This window comes from Amphibalanus amphitrite, unplaced genomic scaffold, assembly GCF_019059575.1.
Source record: "Amphibalanus amphitrite isolate SeventyFive unplaced genomic scaffold, NRLGWU_Aamphi_draft 000000F_arrow, whole genome shotgun sequence".
Classification (NCBI taxonomy): domain Eukaryota; kingdom Metazoa; phylum Arthropoda; class Thecostraca; order Balanomorpha; family Balanidae; genus Amphibalanus; species Amphibalanus amphitrite.
In genome coordinates this window covers 3,515,360-3,534,977 of record NW_024881498.1, presented here as the reverse complement: position 1 = coordinate 3,534,977, position 19,618 = coordinate 3,515,360, and the positions used below count along the sequence as shown (strand labels likewise).

The 19,618-nt window shown below is 46.8% G+C and overlaps 1 protein-coding gene across 3 annotated transcripts in view; it reads right to left on the bottom strand.

Annotated features, from left to right (window-relative positions):
• Positions 1-19,618, bottom strand: part of LOC122379257 (GATA-binding factor C-like) — a 78,488-nt gene that overhangs the window by 45,517 nt on the left and 13,353 nt on the right. For 2 of the 3 annotated variants that reach the window (XM_043361325.1, XM_043361659.1), the window contains exons 1-2: positions 4,718-4,899; positions 4,193-4,474 (exon numbers count right to left, since the gene is read on the bottom strand). In XM_043361325.1, the coding sequence (XP_043217260.1) occupies positions 4,193-4,442 (250 nt within the window). In that variant the 5' untranslated portion in view covers positions 4,443-4,474; positions 4,718-4,899. Of the gene's footprint in view, positions 1-4,192; positions 4,475-4,717; positions 4,900-19,618 lie in introns of those variants that run through there. The other variant, XM_043361414.1, reaches the window with a different exon arrangement.

The following is a 19,618-nucleotide window of genomic DNA, read 5'->3' as shown; positions in this document are numbered from 1 at the left end:
AGCAGTGTCACAGCTCATGTCACCATCATCATGTGACTACGCCATCTCGTCAGGCGATGCTAGAATTGTGTAAAGGCAATTATACTAATATCAACTGAACAGACGAGAAACACTTATGAGTTCAGCAAGGAAACTGACGCCGTGTGCTCAATGAAGATAAACGAGTGTATTCGAGCACAACGGTTCACAGCAGATGGTGGCAACTGTCGACGTTTGTCTGACTCTGCAGTGTGGCGTGGCATTACAATGCAGCGGTCTTCCAGAGGAGAGCTTGGCCTAAGCGTTTGAGGTTCCAAGCCTGTCTACCTGAATCTACGATGCAACTCTTGGTAGCTGGCGCGCAACCGGGTGGCTACTTCATCTATAGATTCTGAGTTCCGGAGCGGTGCTACGAAAACAGGGAGATAAAGTGCAAGTCGCACCTGTTCTGACATAGCGAGGATCATTCGCTCAAGAATCGCATGCGATGTGCATAACAAGGACCAGACAGCCCAATGACAATCACATGCTTCGCATGTGGTCTGGTCGTCCCAATCACATGGCGCGGTCCAGATGGCCTTGATCCAGAAGACACTGTGATTGTTTGCGCCTCGAATGAGGCCCTCAGTGACGATCCGACGGCGGAAGCTGCGTGTGTTGAACGAGGAGTGGCCGCCCGTTTGAGGTCATAAGTGAGCGACGACGCCGGTGGCCACGATTGTCGGAAACTCTGCCTTTAGTTTCACAAGAGCAAGTACTGCTACAGCTATGTATCACTGTTAGATGATGTAAATAAACGTTTGTTATTTGCGCCGCATTTGCAGTGGCATGACATTATTTGTAATATTCTTATTTTCCAGGCGCTGATGGTAGGTAAATGAATAAATTGCACTAGACCTACGGTAAACCTGCCGAAAAGTTGTTATTCATCGCCACTTAGCGCTCGCCTACATCTACATATGTATATAATTAGAGTTATATAGCCTTTATCCGCAAAAATGCACCACCTTTCATGCCTTGCTGCTTGTCTTCTCACTTTGAATATCAAGAAACTTCCCAAAAAGGGCTTCCTGCTCTATGCACTGCCTAAAAATGCTTATTAGTGTCATTTAATATCTGCACAAACCTTCAAGAACGTTCAAAAAGTTGAACACTGTTCAACTTTTTGGCGACCTCACCAACCAACCAACATGGGGAGCAAACTTTCAAAACCTTACAAATGTCTCCATCCGAAAACACGTGTCAAATACCCGGTTCCCACCACCACCGGCAGAGATCGTAAAAATGCATGGTGTGATTTTGCCGATCTTGCCGGTTTTCTCCCGTTATTTCACTTTACGATGTTGAACGGTCGTAGTGGGAACCCGGCATTAGTGATGCGCCGTTCAATAGAGTAAATCGGAATCTAAATAATTATGTGTGAAATTTATTTCGACTTTTTTGGTGTATGCTTTTCACGTTTTTCTTGAGCCGCCACTTGCTGTTAACATGAAAGCAGTATTTTATTGAAATGAAATGGGATAGGAATTAGGATAATAGAATGAGCAGCTAGTATGAACAAGATGTTTGTCGTTTGATCAGTAAACAACATTGGAACTAAGAAGTGCTTCAATAATGAATACCTATCATCCACAAGTTACCTTGGGGGCAGCCAGTAACCGAGATTATTTGTTTTCAGTTATGGTTGCTCTTTATCTTTCTTGTCGTTCATACTCTGCCTTGCCTTGTGTAAACATTGTTTCAGCTATTATGAACATTGAACCTGTAGGCATTTAAACTATTCTGTTGAATAATATCTAAGAAAGATATCTATTTGCCGTGAAGGCTTGATTGAAAACCTTTTCATTTCAGGCCCCTAAAATGACGCGTTTAGCATAACGGTGCAAAACACCTCGTTTCAAATGAAGCAGCGTGTAGTGATGTTACTTGCTTCAAACATCCACCTCAGCGCAACACACATATCATTGGCATCTGTCCGCAATCATACAGAAATAAGGCAAAGTATTGGAGCCAGGCGCGAGCGATTTATCGTTACGTGCCCGGCTGATCGTCATAACTCCAAACCTGTCCGTCATACGGCACATTCCAGTCAAATTGATCTGTGATAAAGCGACACGTAATCGTGTATGTGGCGCCGCGCTATCTGCTGATGGTATCGAGTGACAGATACCATCGACGGTCCACATTCGGTGGCACTGTTAATCAGACTGAGGAAGAGTGCGCATAATCGACGCAGAATCAAACGACGATGATTAGGTATTTCATTGCAGTCGATTACTGGAGAAATGCGCGCACCTACACACCCCGCCGCCCCATTCCGCACCCATTCTGCGCCGACCGGCCGTGGGCGGGGGTGCGGCTCCTCAGTCCGCATTCCCTTTGGCCGCAGTGGTCAGACAGCGAGATTGGAGATCCATGGATAGCGCCATTGAGCCGCGGCTCGCACCGTCTCGGCAGTACCGCCCGAGCACACCGGACTGATTATGTGTTCGGGTAAACCCAATCTGGCCATTAGGTCATATACTCTGTGCTGTGCGTCTCCCGCAGACAATGTGTCGGGAGTCGGGACCGACTCGGAAGAGACGCCAGCCGGACCAGAATCGGACGGTAGACAGCCGAACCGCAACGGGACGGAATCGGACAGGGAATAGGCGAAGACACCGGGCCAGAATCGGACAGGGGACAGCCGAAAATACCAGGTCAGAGCCGGACAGGGACAGTGTACCGCGCCGGATAAACCAGACAGAGGACAGCCGAATATGCCGGGTCAGAATCGGACAGAAGACAGCTGCACCGCCCACAACATATCGAAACACAATCCTATAATGGACGGTCATCAGGTGACCTAGGAATCATAGCCAAGGGTTGATCTGACAGGTCATACCAGAGGCACAGGTCTGACGGGTCATATAAGCGGCCCCAGAGTGACAACGTGAAACCCAACGAACGGAGCTGAGCGGGACGTAACACAGTAGAGGAGCTGACCTGACCGCCGACCGGGTTACACCGTATACTGTACAGTGTACAGGTCACAATCGATTTGACATGGTCACTTCATAAAGGTCACAACTCACAGCCGACCCGACCGGGTCACATCATACAGTCATACACGTCATATACAGCCAGTCTGACCGGGTCACATCATACATACACAGCCAGTCTGGCCGGGTCACACCACGCAGGTCACAGCCGACCTGGCCGGGTCACATCATACATTCCACAGCCGACCTGGCCGGGTCACATCATACATTTTACAGTCGACCTGACGGGGCCACACGTCATAATAAAGTCATATATACGTCACATAGGTACAGCCAATCTGACCGGGTCACACCTGTAGCCGACCTGGCCGGGTCACACCATACATGTTACAGTCGACCTGACAATAATGGACACAAAACAGTTGTGGGTAGTTGGGTACGTGGGAAATCTGACTGACACAGATGGCAAATCCTGAGGTTCTTTACGGCACTCTCCCTAAAAATTGATAATTAAGAGATGGAGATGATGAGGCAAAGTTCTACCGGACAGGATTATTAAAAGCAGTTTTATTTCCGTATGAACCAATGCCGACAGCATTCAGGTCTGACGGTTCAGGAAATATTGTCCATTCTTTTTTACTTCTGTCTGCACTACCACAAGCAGGTCACTCGTCATAGTACGTAACAGTTGATATTTCCTCTGCTAAATTAATCAATCCTAACCATAAGCCATTGTCGCAATTGAGCGGCAGATTGGTTACCAATTTGATAACGGTTGGCGTAGTCTGTATCTGTCACGCTCACAGTGAGACGCACAGTGAGATGTCTGCCACACTCACTATGAAAATGTCATGGTGTGACAGATGAGAAGCACTGGGCACACAGCCACAACCGGACACACCAATAAAGTACAAGCGAGATAGCCATGTCCCGTGACCCGCGGGACACGGGACATGGGACATGTGTTTTGCTTCCACGTACCCCGTGTTCCTTGTACCGCGGTATCCCGTATCCCGTATCCCTCGGTACCAGTTTCCCGTATCCTTCGGGTACTAACAGCTCGAGTCGGCCGTGCGCGCCAGGTACCCCTGTCCCGTGTCCCTCGGTACCCGTGTTCCCCAGTCCGGTACTCACAGCTCCAGTCGGCCGTGTGCGCCAGGTACCCCTGTCCCGTGTCTCGTGTCCCCTGTCCCGTGTCCCTCGGTACCCGTGTTCCCGCCGTCGGTACTCACAGCTCCAGTCGGCCGTGTGCGCCGGGTAGGCGGCCGTCGAGTGCGACGCGCCGTAGTAGCGGCCGCGGCCGCCCGAGCCGTCGATGGACGGGAAGAACATCTCCATGTCCTCCGGCGGGATGGTGCCGGCGCCGCCGTCCATGGCCGCCATGCCGGCGGCGCGCTGCGAGTCGTACCAGGCGCGGTGCGCCGGCAGCGGCTGAGAGCCCTCGCCGCCCACCGGCGCCAGGCCCACAGACTCGCTGGCCATCGCTGCTGCTCACAGGGGCGCGCTGCTGGCGGCTGCAACACAGGGCGGTGGAGCTGCCGTCAGCGCGCAGCCGAGCGCCGCCGGTCGGCAAAACCGGCCACCGGCGGCCCACCGCCGGCGCCGGGCGCCGCGGGTGCCGGCCAGCCCCGTCCTACTGCCGGGGTACGGGGGGTGGGAGACGAGCTCAGCAGGTCACCAGAGGGTGGCCGAGAGGCTAGGGTGGATGCAGACCGGTCGGTATGGGTTTATGTGTAATGTGTGCTCTCCATGCATACCTGGTTGATCGGTGCGCGCGCTGAACTAGAACGCCAGAGCACGGACACGCGATTGACGAGGGCACATCGAGCGCGAGTCGTATCACACGAGAACACCGCAAAAAGCACAGTCCGACCGCGCTGCACCTCGCACCGAGAGCAGAAAATCCGCCCGACAGCCGGCGGCCACTGCAAGGCTGAGCCAACGACTACCATCGGCGGAGCGCGACCGACCGGCCGGCGGGCGGAGCCTGCACGGACCGCCGCTGCCATCTATCGGCCGACGCCTGAACTAGGTGGCCGGCCGCCGCCCGGGGCACGGCAGAAGCTCCATCGGAGACGATAACAATTATTGGTTTTTCTCCGATAGTGATTGCGTAAAATGTTTGTGTGATAGAGTCCCAGGTGAGCAGACAAAATTATAAAGCAGGTTTAGCCAGCAAAGACGGCGGCTGAAGCAGTTTGGCTCATTGAGATAGCAAAGGTCGACATAAAAGCAGATTAGGGGTACGGCATTACGGGCATAATGGTGCATCAACTTCATCACTCTTTCAGCAGATAGCGATTTCGATTGACTGATAATTGAACAGGCGATATGTATGCACAAATATGCAAGAACGAGTGACGTGACAACAACTTTTAACAATAGGCATGTCTAGTGGGAAGGTGGGGTAACACCTATAGGGGAAGGTGGGGTACGACGGACCAGCTAAGGTTTTGAAGTCGCATATCTTGCCACACAGCTCTCGAATCTCCATTGTTTATAGTTTTCTGAATGATTGTTCCTTTCTCTTTTGATGTGTGCAGAGAATGGATTTTAAATTCAAGAAATGTAGGCGGTGGTTGGTCCTAAAATGGGACAAGTCAAAATCACCGACAGGAAATAACGAGGGGTCAAGACGGACCACCTAGCAGTTCCTGCTGTCCATTTTTGTTACACTTCTATTGTTTGTTCTTGTAAGTAGAAGTAACCAGGGTGGCAAAATAAGAAAATAACTCTTATTCTGTACTCCTATGTGGTGGAAGTGCAACTAAAAGCTTAAAGATTGTGTATTGATTGTCGTTTGGCATGAATGCATGTTAGCTCAGCGCTAATGCATGGCCTATACTTACCAAGACTCCTTCCTGAAAAATAGCTTATGAACCCTTAGTGGCAGGGGGTTGTTTTCATCCACTCCTCAGGTTTTTCCAGGAATATCTTCAAAACGGCTGGAGCTAGGAAGCTGACATTTTCTGACTTTTCTTATATCTAAACTGGGAGCATATTCCCTAAAAATTTCAAACTGATACCTTTATCAGGGGCGCTTCCATGGCATGGGAAATTGGGAGGTCCTATTCGTGAAGCGATTCATTTGGGTGAAGATCACGATGCTGATGCATTATGATTTATGACTGTAGTTATTCATTTAGCCTGTCCCGTAGCTCAGTTGGTAGAGCATCGGACTCCCGGTAATGAGAGCCCGGGTTCGAGACGCTCCGGCGCTCGATATTTGAGACTCCTGACGGGGATGGTCTGCGGTTGGTGGGAGCAGCCGCAGCCAGTTGAAGTCAGTTGAGTGGGACAGGCCGTGTCTGGCTTTGAAGGGCACGTTAAACTTTGGCATCTAAATTCTCCCGTTACCCGGAATTGCGCGATCGGACGGTAGGGGTCGGGGTCCACGCAACAAGCTCTGCTTAGTGTGGGCTCCGGCTCTGTCAATCCGTCCATTCAAACATTCGAGCTAAATTTATAAAAAAAAAAAATTCATTCTGTAGGCATATCAACATTATTTGTAGGTAGGTATTATAAGTTCACAAGTGAACAAGGGATGGATCATACGCGGTTCCAGGAAAAAGAAAGGGAGGTGGATCTCACCTCCCAACTTCGGTGTCCTGACGCCGCCTATGAATATCCAATCTAATTTTAGTCATTCTATCACACATTTTTTGTAACATAATAAAACATTGCCAACCCGTTTCGGTGACAGCACCAGCAAAACACCCGATTAATTATGTATTTCTTGTGCCTCCCAAATTCGATCACCTGTATCCGCCTATGATTTATCGAAATGCTCATTTTTGTGATGTATATCCCTTTCTGATTCATCCTGCATCAATCGGCAGTTGTTGCGTCAAAAGTGGTTGAAAAACAGGGCCGTGGAGCAGTTGAAAAAATAGCTAAAATTTGCAGATTTTGCCACCTATTTGCACTTTTGGGACTTGAGCACGTGCAGTAGTACCCTAACCGCTACACATGGGAATGCATTGCCTGGTGGGTGCCTAGCTGTATGCCAAGTTTCAGCGAAATCGCCCCAGTAATTACCGAGTTATTGAAATGGGAACAAATTTGGCACCTCTTCTTTTTGCATTTTGCACGTGCAGTGGGGGTCACTCACATAGATCAAGAGTATCCGACTTTAGCTGGAAGGGATGCAGCTACCCTAAAAAAAATGGGGAATATTTGTTTCTGGTCCCTAAAAAGCTGTTTCTGGCACCTAATTGCCGATCAGCCCCCAAATGCTTATTCGACCCTAATATCTGAATCTGGCACCTAATTGCTTCCACACAGCCTAAAGCTGCCAGATCGTCTAGTTGAACTCCGTATTTGCTGTTTGCTGATTCAGCACCAAAACCAAAACATCCAGCACCTATTTTATTCCACGTTTGCCTACCTAATTCGCGTAATCTTCCTGATTTTATGTATCCTAACAACATGAACGTTGCATTCGGTGATGTCAAGTGCCATTTTCGCCAGTGGAGATAATGGTTAATGGCTAATGCCATTTCTAGCCAAAAGAGAATCACTAGCCAGCTATGGTGCAGCATAGCAAGACGCTCCTATACCAGCCCGCTATGTAGAGACTAGAGATTATTGCACCCTCAGCCATTAACGTGAAAAGTTTGGATCCGTCACTTCCAGCCAGGCTCTCAGGTCATAAACTGGAGTAAAGCAAAATCTCAACTCTGAACAGACATGCCACGCAACCGGCCCTCTTTTCAATATTATTAGCTTTCTGCAATCATCGTCTGACTCCATCTCGATCAAACGCAGCATCCGGTTTCTACAGGGGCGTTTGACTGACCGGCCACACAATAACCAAAAACAAAATCAAAGCTTCATGCACACATATGACATAAGTAAGAAACGGATGAAAAAGGCACAACCACGGCACAACTTGAACTCTGCGCGGCAAACAACGGATAATGTCCCACGCAAGATCCCGCGTTTCTTCAGCGGCCTTGAACGGAATGAAAACATTACATTTCTTTTTTGGAGCTATTTGATGACGTAAAAAAAATACAATACCCGTTTTAATGGTCAAAATGGAGACAATTACACACACAAATGTTTCCCTTTAAGCATTACAAATAAATACTTTTAAATATTTAAATGACATTGTGTTTTTAAACAAATCAATATTATTTGCTTACTTAAACGTCATATACCTACAATGCTGAGATCACTACCGGGCTGTCTTAGAGTGTAGCTGCACTGGCAACCTTTAGGCTAGACTCCAGGGGTCATTATACCAGAACAACATGATTCTACCAGCCAGTAGTTCATTTTTCTACTAGATTGGTGCTACGCTCAGCATTTAGGTGCCAGATTCAGAAAAAAGAGTAAGGCGTACCGATGAATAGGTGCCAGAAACAGCTAATTAAGGTCATTTTCCATGATTGGTGCTGGTATCCACCAAATAGGTGCTGAGGACCAATTTTGGGGCGAGTCAGCTTTTAGGTGCCAGAAATAGCTTTTCTGGGACGCAATTAAATGGCGTCCAAAAAAAAATTACCGCAAGACAATCGCCCAAGCGGCTGCTGAGATATGAGCCTCTCAAAATCACTACTTTTGCAAAACAGCTTGAACACTCTTAACTTTTCACGTGGCACGTGCCACGACGGTCACTGAGGTGTATCAAAAGTAGTCAATTACGGGGTAAAAGGGATGGAGCTACCCACTCCCAGCAAAAAAAAAGACCGCAGGCCAATCGGTCCAGCGGTTGCTGAGATATAAGCCTCTCAAAAGCGTTGGGCCAGGCCGGGCCGCTCATACTGAGATTTTTTCGTTATATTGAAAAGACTTCGCTTCGCTCGCTGCGCTCGCTCGCTCGTAATAATGACCGACCAGTAAGGGAGATTGCACTACCCCTCACCTTCTCTGGCAGGGATGTGTGCAAAAGGATCGCTATGTGTGGCAAGAATTCGGCTCATAGTTAATGCAACTAAATAATTAAGCAGTGCTGAAACATCCATATGTGCTGGATTTAGTACAGGCAGCCATTGCCAGACGTTATACATAAATCAAAAAAGAGCAATTGCATGAGCGTCGCATACAAACGTGAATTGAAACATGCAATGCCATGTCATAACGAGGTTCTGGCATCTATCTCTTCATTTCAAACACGTTTGGTTGCATGCTGAGGAGCAAAAAGACAACTCGGTTTGTCCCTGCTGAGTTTGGCAGGAATGTTGATTTGTGGCTGGGTAAGCGGCAGCCTTGCATGTGCTGGTGCTCGCCATAAAAGTGGAGCCATCCAATGTTTGCTGCGCGCTGCCTCATCAGTTCCGTCGCTTCGTTTCATACCACGAGGAACGACAATTTCATCAGAAACCGGGAGTTATTTTCATATGCATGTGTTCTTTCAAAAACATTTAGGCATTAAAACAGCGCTAACGAATAAGACGATCAGGTATGCTCGTGTTTAGGTATTAAACACGAGCACTCCTGATCGCCATCCAACATCGCCAGACCTATCGCCTTTCTACATACGCCCAGCTGGTGACATCACCTCCCCCCCTCTCATCTTGTCTTCTCACCCCAGTTGAGCTAGAGACTCGCAGAAAACCGAGCGTTTACGCCGTTATGAGACACAGGGACCGATATTAAATCCAGAAGTCAACCGGTGACCTCTGATGTGCGGTCTTGTACCCAAAAATAGGGATTTGGTTTTCGCTGAATAACTTCGCCAAAGGTGGTTTCAGAGCTGCGAGTCAGGCATCGTCGTGTTCACCAAGCTTAGGAGCGTCGAATGTTTTTTGTTTAAGTGCTAGCAGCTTAGCGTGCCTCAGGTCAAGGTCAGGTCAGGTCAAGGTCAGCCTCTTATGTCACAAAGTTTGTCGGAAAAGGTCATATCGCATATCATTCGAATTGACAGGTCGACCCAAGTCCGTTGGTGCCTTGTTGGCTTACCTTCGGAGCTTTATACCTATCATAACCCTCGGAGTTATACACCTGTTCTCAAGTAAGGTCAACAATGCAAAAGTTAAACATCGGATCTTGCAGAGAGTGTCGGAAATTACGATTGCTGCTCGAAGTAGTCTTAGACCATTGCAGGCATGCATACCATAGGCGGGGCGGAACGGGGAGGGCACCGGGGCACCGCGCTGTCCTTTGATTTTGGCATCTTAACATTAGCCCTATGGGCGTCGCATGGAAAGAATGGGACCAAAAGTCGGCAGTGCCCCCCCCCCTTAATTGAAGGTGTTCCGCCGCTACTGCAGGCATGTTCCCCAATTGACTTAGAAGGGTGGATTCACGATACCGATCTGACCTCAGATGACCCTTAGAAAAATCTGAGATATACAAATGAGGCCTAGGCGGTCACTAAGTCCTGTCAGTTTTATCTCTCTGAGCAAGCTTCTCCTGACCTAACCTGACCTGAGGATGAGGTTTTTGTCAAAACATTCGTCTTGAATTAAAGATTAGGTAACTGTGCCAACTTTCAGCTCCCTATCACCGGCGGGTTCCGAGCAATCAGGACAACCCGTTATAGGGTGGCACTCCCTCCCTCCTCGGTCAGCGAGGGTTAATTTGCGATCAAAAAGTGCACGAGCTACACGCCTCTTTATTCCCATGGACCAGAAATTCGTTTTTGATGGATCTGAAAATGACCTGACCTCGGCTAAAATTCGTCGAACTCTACTCCAGGCCACTAATAAAGTATCCTCATCGTATGTACGAGTAGAATGAGCCGGATAAAACATGTTTTACATATGCCCATACAATATTTCGCTTATGATGGCCTTTAGTGACCTGACCTGACCTGTCCTGACACTGACCTTGGGAGATGAAACTTGATGACCATGATGGGAGAAATAAGATGGGAGATGACCAGGAAGATGAAACTTACAGGATCTCCAGAAACTTAGTATCCTCCAGAGGTCTACCAACTTGAAAATTTCAAATTACTCCTAAGGGTCACCTGAGGTCAGGCTGGTCACGTGGCCTCACCATTATAAGTCAGTGGGGAAATATGGCTCATGAAAGCCTGCCGAATCGAATGCTATGCAATATGTTATCCTTCGACCAGCTTTGTGACCTGAGTGGCTCTGACCTGATCTTGACCCGAGTTCAACACCGTAAGTTGACGTAACCGAAACCAAAAGTTTATTGTCCTGCGCCCTGATCATGTAGAGCATGGTGATACCGAAATCCCGGCTCTGCGTCCATTTTTGATTAAATCATTCACCGCCAACAACTGAATCCGTACGTTGGGTGCTTGACCTGACCTCAGAGGTCACCGGCTGACCTGAGACCCTAAAATCAGGTAGGTACCAGTCGCGTGTCTCGTAGCGGCGCTCCGCATGGCTCTAGCTCAATTAGGGGCGAAATGGCGAGGGCATTCGTACCCCTCCCCCTCTCCGCCCGCCTCGGGCGGGATGTACTCGTATATGTAGAAAACTAATAGATAAGGTGAGTGTTAAATCATGGAACAGGTGCTCATATTATTGGGCGATGCTGATAACCTTCGCTGGGCCGACTTGTGACGTAACTTTTCGAAAAATGACTAAAGCACTCCAATTATAAAATGTGGCCACCACTCGTAAGCCGTTAATAGCTTCAGGTAAGAGTTAGGGCAAAAAGGAGCCCAAACCTCCCCAGTCTCCATTACCTGTTACGATCAGCCCGCGCCGCGGCGCTGGCTAGATAACGGCTTTGCTAGCCTTGACGACGCCTTCATATTTCAATTACATATTATATTCACCAGTAGGTACAATGTAGCGTTGGTATTATAAATTGGATCTGCAAGCACTTATGTCTAGACTTGACACTTGGCAGAAACGCTCTCCAGTGAATTTCTTAGTAAGCAAAGGTATTTCATACATCCGTTTTGCCGCGTCTTACTCGGTGGCCTGCCTTGTCCTAGCCAGATGATCGGTTTGTCTTCTGCATGTGGTCGACTTTAAGTAAATAAAAATATACCTAGACAAACGACAAGATGCTTTGGGACGGTTTCCAGCTAAGCGGGGATAATACGTGTGCCGGCGGCGCCACCTGCAGCGAATCGCTGCCATTTACAATCCGCGAGGTGGTCAGAGCTATCGCTGCGGATTATCTCCAGTCTTATGCCGCTGATCACAAAAGCCGGCTGGTGTTTATTAAGTGGAAACTTTGCTGCTGCTGTGCCCACGGAGCCACGGCAGGATTTCATACCTTTTGTATAATTATCTTAAAAGAAAATGCAAACCTGGTGTGTAGTGTGTAAGGCAGGGCCTCGGCTAAGGAATTTTGACTACTGGGGCAAATCGTCAAAGTGTGTTAGCGCCCTGCTGGGGGGGGGGGTTGAACACCAGCGGTTTTTCCTGCAGTTTTCGCGGATATCTCAAAAAACGGCGGCGCTCCATCATCCATCAATTCTACACGTGTTGCAAAAATTTCAGACCAAGGTCATTCAAGATCAGGTCACCAGGTCACTTCAAGTGACCTCACCTCATAAAATGTTTCAATGTATGCCGTAGCTACACCGAGTGACCGATCGCTTTGAAACTTTCAGCGATTGATAAGATAAGGGCAACAGCATGTACACAATTTTTATCTCGGAATTTTCATATCGGTGCCCTAAGGTCAGCTCAATTTTGCGACCTCTATTATAAGTCAATGGGAGAAAATTCAAAACCACCTCTTTTGGACGATAGTCATTCTAAGCACTGTACGTGACTTTGACACACTGAACATGAAAATAGCACCCGTGACCCTTGTTTATGCCCCATCTCATCTCAGGTCATCTCAGTTCACGAATGGTATCTAACAGTTTTTCGCGAATAACTTTTGAAAGAGGCATGCTAGAGCGATGAAAATGCCTTAGTTTTTGTTTAGCTCGACGATGCAGATCGACTAATATGCAACATGACAATTTCCGGTCAGATCATGACCTTGACCTGTGGTCGAATTTTCAAGTTGACCTTCAAGGTCAAATTGTAGTTAATTTGATGCGTCTTGACGAGAGGAACACGATGTCAGTAAAAGAAAGCTCATGCAAGGCAAGGCATGAGTCAAAAGTTATTGCAGAAGAACTGTTCCCGAAAAAAATCGTCTATTTTGGTAGTTTTTGCCCCTTGCAGGCAAAACCGTTGACGTTAGGTCAAATCCAAGAGAAATAACCAGAAAGCATGCTAATATGGCTATCAAATGCGCTTTTTCGCGGTGCTGTAGCTCTAATTGGTTCCCGAGTTATGCGTCGGCATCTTGTAAACTGTCGATATTCGACCTGAAAATCGGCGAAATTTGGCCATCACCACGACCTGACCTTTGACCTGACCAAACAAGTTGCCGAAGTAATTTCGTCATTATTTTTTACGCTCTTTCGAACGAAGATGGATTATGGGGTGCAAAAAGATATGTTTGCCAATGCACGCCTATGTATTTGGATGGAAATTAAGGGGGCAGCTGCACACTGTGCACTCCCTCTTCCACCGCCCCTGATTTCTTGCCACAAACGTATTCAACCGCTCCCGAATGAAGGAATGTACGTTAATACGGATATATTCTCATTTTGTGGAGGTTGGGCAAAGCCTGACCACTACTGGGGCATTCCTCGACTCTACTGGGGCATTTGCCCCAGAAGTTAACATGTTAGCCGAGGACCTGAAGGCATTTAGTGAAAACATTTATACGAGTAAAGACGCCAAAATATGTCTATAACAATAGGGCACACGTATTAACCTGATTTTTGTACCAATATTGTGAACAAAATGTCATAGTGGCGGACAAGACGAGGATCAACAAGCCATTGGCTACCATTGGGAATCTAATTATTAACATGATTTGAGGGTTCTGTGCTGTATCAAATAAAATGTAACAATTAAAGGGACTCTACTACTTTCAAAAAAGTAAATGAACTGGGGCGAAAGTGATGTCGCTCGGTTCAGAAAGAGCGAAAATGAATTTCTACCAAATTTCACTGAAAAATACTTTACCGATTTTTAAGATATTAGACTTTTACTTTTGTTTACTTCTTGGGATCTCCGCTGTTCCTAGCACGCTATTTGGAAGCCATAGTTTGGCGGATGAAAGTGCAGCACTTGTTGCGCGCAAAGCAGCATATACCACCGCGTGCTAACAAACGTTTTAGTAAAAGATTTAAAATCGTTAGATCTACGCTGACGTCACACATTCAAAGGGGGCATTCAAATGCATTAGCCCCTCTGAATCCAAGTGCTGCAACTTTGAAATTAGATATTTTCGATTTGAGGCATTTCTCGATGTTGAGTGCTCCAACCGGTAAGTGCAAGCCAGGGACCCCTCTTTGGCTATCTCAACTCAAAACTAATGGCGAGGTGGGATGGTCACTTTAACATGTGATTTTGAACTGAATCAGCAGTTTTTTGCCTGCCCCGTGGCTCAGTTGGTAGAGCGTAGTGAGAGCCCGGGTTCGAGTCACTCCGGCGCTCGATATTTGAGACTGTTGACGGGTATGGTCTACGGTTGGTGGGAGCAGCCGCAGCCATTTGAAGTCAGTTGAGTGGGACAGACCGTGTCCGGCTTTGAAGGGCACGTTAACCCTCGCCGGCACAGGGGGGGGGGGGTTGATGCACCCCGCCCCCTAAGGTTTTTCGCGAATAACTCGCGCGACCGATTGCAACGAAACTTTCAGTACTCTCGCATTGATCAATTTTACACCTACCCTGAAAATGTCATGACCCTGACCCAAATGACCTTTGACCTGTGACCTCTTTTCCGGGACCATGTTTGGCCGGAATCGTGAATCGGTGTATGTCGGCTTGCATTAGCCGCGCGTTTGCAAGCTTTTCGTGGTTTCAAACGTTCAAACATGTGATTTGATGTTGCTCCCATGCATTAGGGTGGGTGTCAAGGTCACCTGAAGGTCAGGTCAGGTCATTGACCTTTGGTGACCTCGGTTCACTTTTTCGAGTTTTATATGTTTTCAGGCTCGTTTTTTAGCTGAAATCGAATTTAGCAACCATTTGAATATTTACGAAGTAGTTTTGGTGCCTTCGTAACATGTTACGAAGCTCTCAGAGGCGGATGACAGGTATTACGAATACCCGTCACGACCCCTACCGGTTGACCTGACCTGACCTGACCTGACCCGACCTGGTCTAAACGCTTAACGACATCATCTGTGATCAAAACTAACACGATATTCGTGATCAGCACCCCGGAAAATCCCATAGCAGCCACGTTTTACGACTTTCCAACAGGTCCCGATATTCCCGATTTTTCGGTCATTGACCTGACCTGGAAGGTCAACCGATGACCTAGGACCTTAACCCTATTCCTGGCGGGCTCCGCCGGGACAAGAAACTGGCGGGGGGGGCCGATTCGGCCCCCCCCTGAGATCTCGAGAACGAAGCAAGATAGCGACAAGCGGTAAACGGCATCGGATACGCATGGACAAGGTCTACAATTTTTACTAAGGTCATTTTCAGGTCAGGTCAAAGATGACGTCACAGGGGTCGAAAAAGTCAAAATGGCGGCGCTAGATATGGAGAGAGTTTTTCTCGAATAACTTTCGAATTAGTCAAGATAGGAACAAACTAAGGGCATCATCGTGATCCTCTCGTCAATCCGCATCGAATGATATATATGTTGACCTCGAAAGGTCAAGGTCAAAGGTTGACCTCAGGTCACGTGACCTCGAGGTCATCATGTATATCATTCGATGCGTCTTGACGAGCTGAACACAATGAGACCATCCACGCGTCTGTATCTTGTTCCTGTACGGAGTTATTGGCCAAAAACCTTTGGTGACCTTTGATGACGTCACATGACCTCACAGCTGCCCAACAGCAAAACAGACCTCAAGGTAGTGAAGGTTGATCGTATATGAAGTCATGTATGGTATATGGGGCCATTCCGACCCGTTTTAGTGGTAAAAACAGGGAGTTGATTTTTCCCCCATTGACTTATAATGGGGAGGTCGCGAAACTGACCTGACCTTAGGTCACCGATATCAAAATTCCGAGATATACAAATTGCACATACTGGTACCCTAACTAAAGCCTGAAGAGAAGAAATTGATCGGTCAAAAACTCTAGCTCTGGCGTGATTGCAAACTTTTCTGAGGTAGGGTCACCAAACCGCCTCTGGTGACCTGACCTGAGGTCAGATCAACTCAAAATTTTCAGACATGTTGCGTAGAAGCCTTTTAGGAAAAGTCAGAAAATTTGAGCTTCCTAGCTCAACGCGTTTGGGAGAAATAACCAAAAAACCTCAGGGGGGGCTCCTGAGGCCCCCCGCCAGGAATAGGGTTAAAATTGGGTATTATTGGCTCCCTCTTGTGACGGGCAGCACGCTCGTTTTTTTTTCGCGAAGCTCTAGCTCCATCAGGGGCCAAACGCAAGGAGGGTCGTACCAACCCCCCCCCCCCTGTGCCGTCGAAGGACTCAAAATGGCCTGTGCAGGCGAGGGTTAAACTTTGGCATCTAAATTCTCTCGTTATCTGGAATGCCGCGATCGGACGGTAAGGGTCGGGGTATACGCAATTTGCTCTGCACTTAGCGTGGGCTCCGGCTCTGTAAATACGTCCGTTCAAACATTCGAGCTAAATAAAAAGGTGTATGTAGCTTCTGGTAAAACTAGCAAAATCAGGAGCTTTTACGGCCCGACAATCACCATAGGCAAATCTAAATTGGTGTACGATGTCAAATAAGTACTGAAAAATTGATTTGAAAAATTTATAACTGTGAAATTTTTACTATAATGCGTGTAACTTGGCCATTTTTGAAGATATCCGAGCTAAACTTGCTACAATATATCATGAGCATGTGTTCTTCACATATATTCCGTTTTTTTTTTGTCAAAAACGTTTGGAAAAAAATAAGTATATACCTAATTTTTAAAATGTAATATAGGGTAGCCTGGGGCTTTATTTTGCTACATAACTTTTGTCCCACATCACCTGGAAGGCCAAATTTGTGCTCAATGCGTGCTTTGGACATTTTACTTTAAATTCCACCTCTCAAATTCATTCACTTATGATCGGACTCCTAGCTAGGAAGTGCTTTGTGAAGCAACTGCAAATGGGGCATTTTGCCCCAACCCCAGGGCAAAACGCCCCACGGCCTGGGGCAAGAAGCCCGTACTCTAGTTTAAAGATTAAACATGCTAGTTGACTTAAATCTTATATGAGAGGTCTATTAGACCTTGGGAAGCACGGCACTGAAGTTAGCTCCTTCCATCCTATCAGGTGTTCAGCTATGACACTATTGTATGAGCAGGTTTTTCACCTGCCTCATAAGGCCAAATAATAAATTATTGCAATGGAAATGTTAACAAAATACATCCGTTGCCATCCAGTTGCTGAGAAAAGTACATATCAATGCATAGAAACTTACTGTTAGCCAGCTACCGAGCATTAGGAAGTGGGTAGTCCGAACAACACATGAGGTAAAACGCCCCATGGGGCGTTTTGCCCCGCGACCTACTGGGGTGTTTTACCCCATCACGTAGTTCGGTCAGAGAACAACGCCTTGCACTCCAGCAAGGCATAATTTAACACGAACCAACCCGGCATTATAAGCGTTAGATAAAGTTGTTCAAAATACATAAAAGTCGTTAACTTGATGTGGACCATAAAAGAACGCCATGATGCATAAGCTGACGACAAAACATAAAAATCACTCCCAAAACATATTTTTTGCTATATCTCCCTAAAGAGTCATCACAATTTCTTTCCAGTCTGCTCATATAATGATCATATAGTGCACGTTTTATAGAAGAGATGATGTTTCTCCAGAACCTTGCCAGTTCCGAGAAACATCGGCGAGGCGTTTTACCTCGGCGGGGCGACTTGCCCCGGTCTACCCTACCTACAGAGTTTTCAAAATTTTCAAATATTTAAAAAATCAAAAAAAAATCGAGATAGCAGTTTGATAGCACAGTGTATTCTAAGTCTTCTAATGTAAAGAAATCGGATCTAGCTTAAAACTCAGCGCTTGAGAGCGATTGCCACAGTTCAATGTTTTGCGTCGAAATCGGCCGAACATGACGTCTATCTGACGTTATTTCCGGCAGATTTATGGTAGCTAAAAAGATCATATTTTGACACAAGGTGTCGAATTGATGCAGCCGAAGGTACTGAAAGTTTTGCGTCGATATGTCTTGCAGCTTAGAAGTTATTGCAGAGAAACGAGAGGGGGCAATGAATAGCCCCTCCCCCAGCGGCGCGCTGGTTAAAGAATAGGGTAGTGTGGGGTAATTTGAACATATTTTTACGTCTTCTCCGTTGTACCAAATTCCAGTTCAACCCTGGATGAAGAAAAACTGCTTCAGTAGCGCAAGTGTCACTTGCTTTCACCATGCAAGCCTCATTTTTGGACGAGCCGAGCATACCTTGAATAGCATAGCCTCACTTCTCCACCAAGTCACGGTGTGTTCAAATTGCCCAACCGTGGGGTAATTTGAACATACTGCCTTTACCTGTCATAAAAACGATAGTCTCGCCAGCACCGATGTTGTTTGACCCATAAACAAATAGGCAGAACAATTCTAAACATACCTTCACTTGAAAAATCAACACAACAGCAAAAATAACAGTTGCAGAGTATCAATTGCACGCTGCACACCGGTCAGTTGACAGAATTCGCCCCTCTTCAATTAACAGAACGTCTATCTTTTTTGCTCGATAAAAACTCTCCCAACCGTACTACATCTGTTAAAGTGGTGCCAATCGAAACCTGGACATTTGGAGTTCTGATTTTGTCCAATGTCCGATTCGGAATTGTTTGGACAAAGACGTAGCAGACTGGACAATATTGGACGATGGCTTGCTACACTTCAGCGCTTTTTATAAAGTAATCTAGCATTGATTGGCGAATGGGAAGCTTGTTAACCCTCGCCCCGTTGGGGGGGGGCCATTTTGGCCCCCCTTGTGGTTTTTCCTGAATAGCAAGAAAACGGCGGCGCGCAGCGCCGCCAAATTTTCAGTACCTTCCCGGGCATCAATTTGACACCTTCACACCAAATTTCAAGTCTTAGGTCACCTTAGGTCAGGAGTTATTGAGGTCAAACTGAGGTCATGTTCGAGCAAAAATGAGCAAAAAACATGCAATCTTGAAACGCTCACCAAATCTACAGTTATCAAGCAATTTCAAAGTTCTTTATGTAGTCTAGTAGACAAAAAGCGGCGCTACAAAACTGCTATCTCGGATTTTCAAAATTTTTGGTTTTTGACCAAAAAAAAATCAAAAAATTGATTTTTTAGAAAAACTTTGAAAAAAATCCAAAAATTTTCCGAATTTCGAAAAAACCGGAATATATGTGGTAGTCCTAGCGCTCTTCTATACACATACCAAATTTCAGATCGATATCTCGTTTTTTGGCCAAGTTATAGCGAAAAAAACTGTTCAAAAATGATGACGTCAAATTTCTGAACTCAATTTTTAGCAATTCTAGACCACGTACGGCAAAACAAAGACCACCATTGAACTCCCCGTGACGAGCTGCATCGATTCGATACCCATCTTATGCAAAAATATTAACTTTGAAATTGGACCTAATTTGACCTGACCTTGACCTGACCTTGACCTGACCTTGACCAAAACGTGATCTAAGCTGGCCCCAAAGGCTGCCTGACCCATATAATCGCATTTGTCATGTAAAATGGACCATAAAACATGTATCACACGACACTTTCATATTGTGACCCCCCGTGACCTGACCTCTGGGGCATTCCACGATAGATCGTACCACTTTTTTCC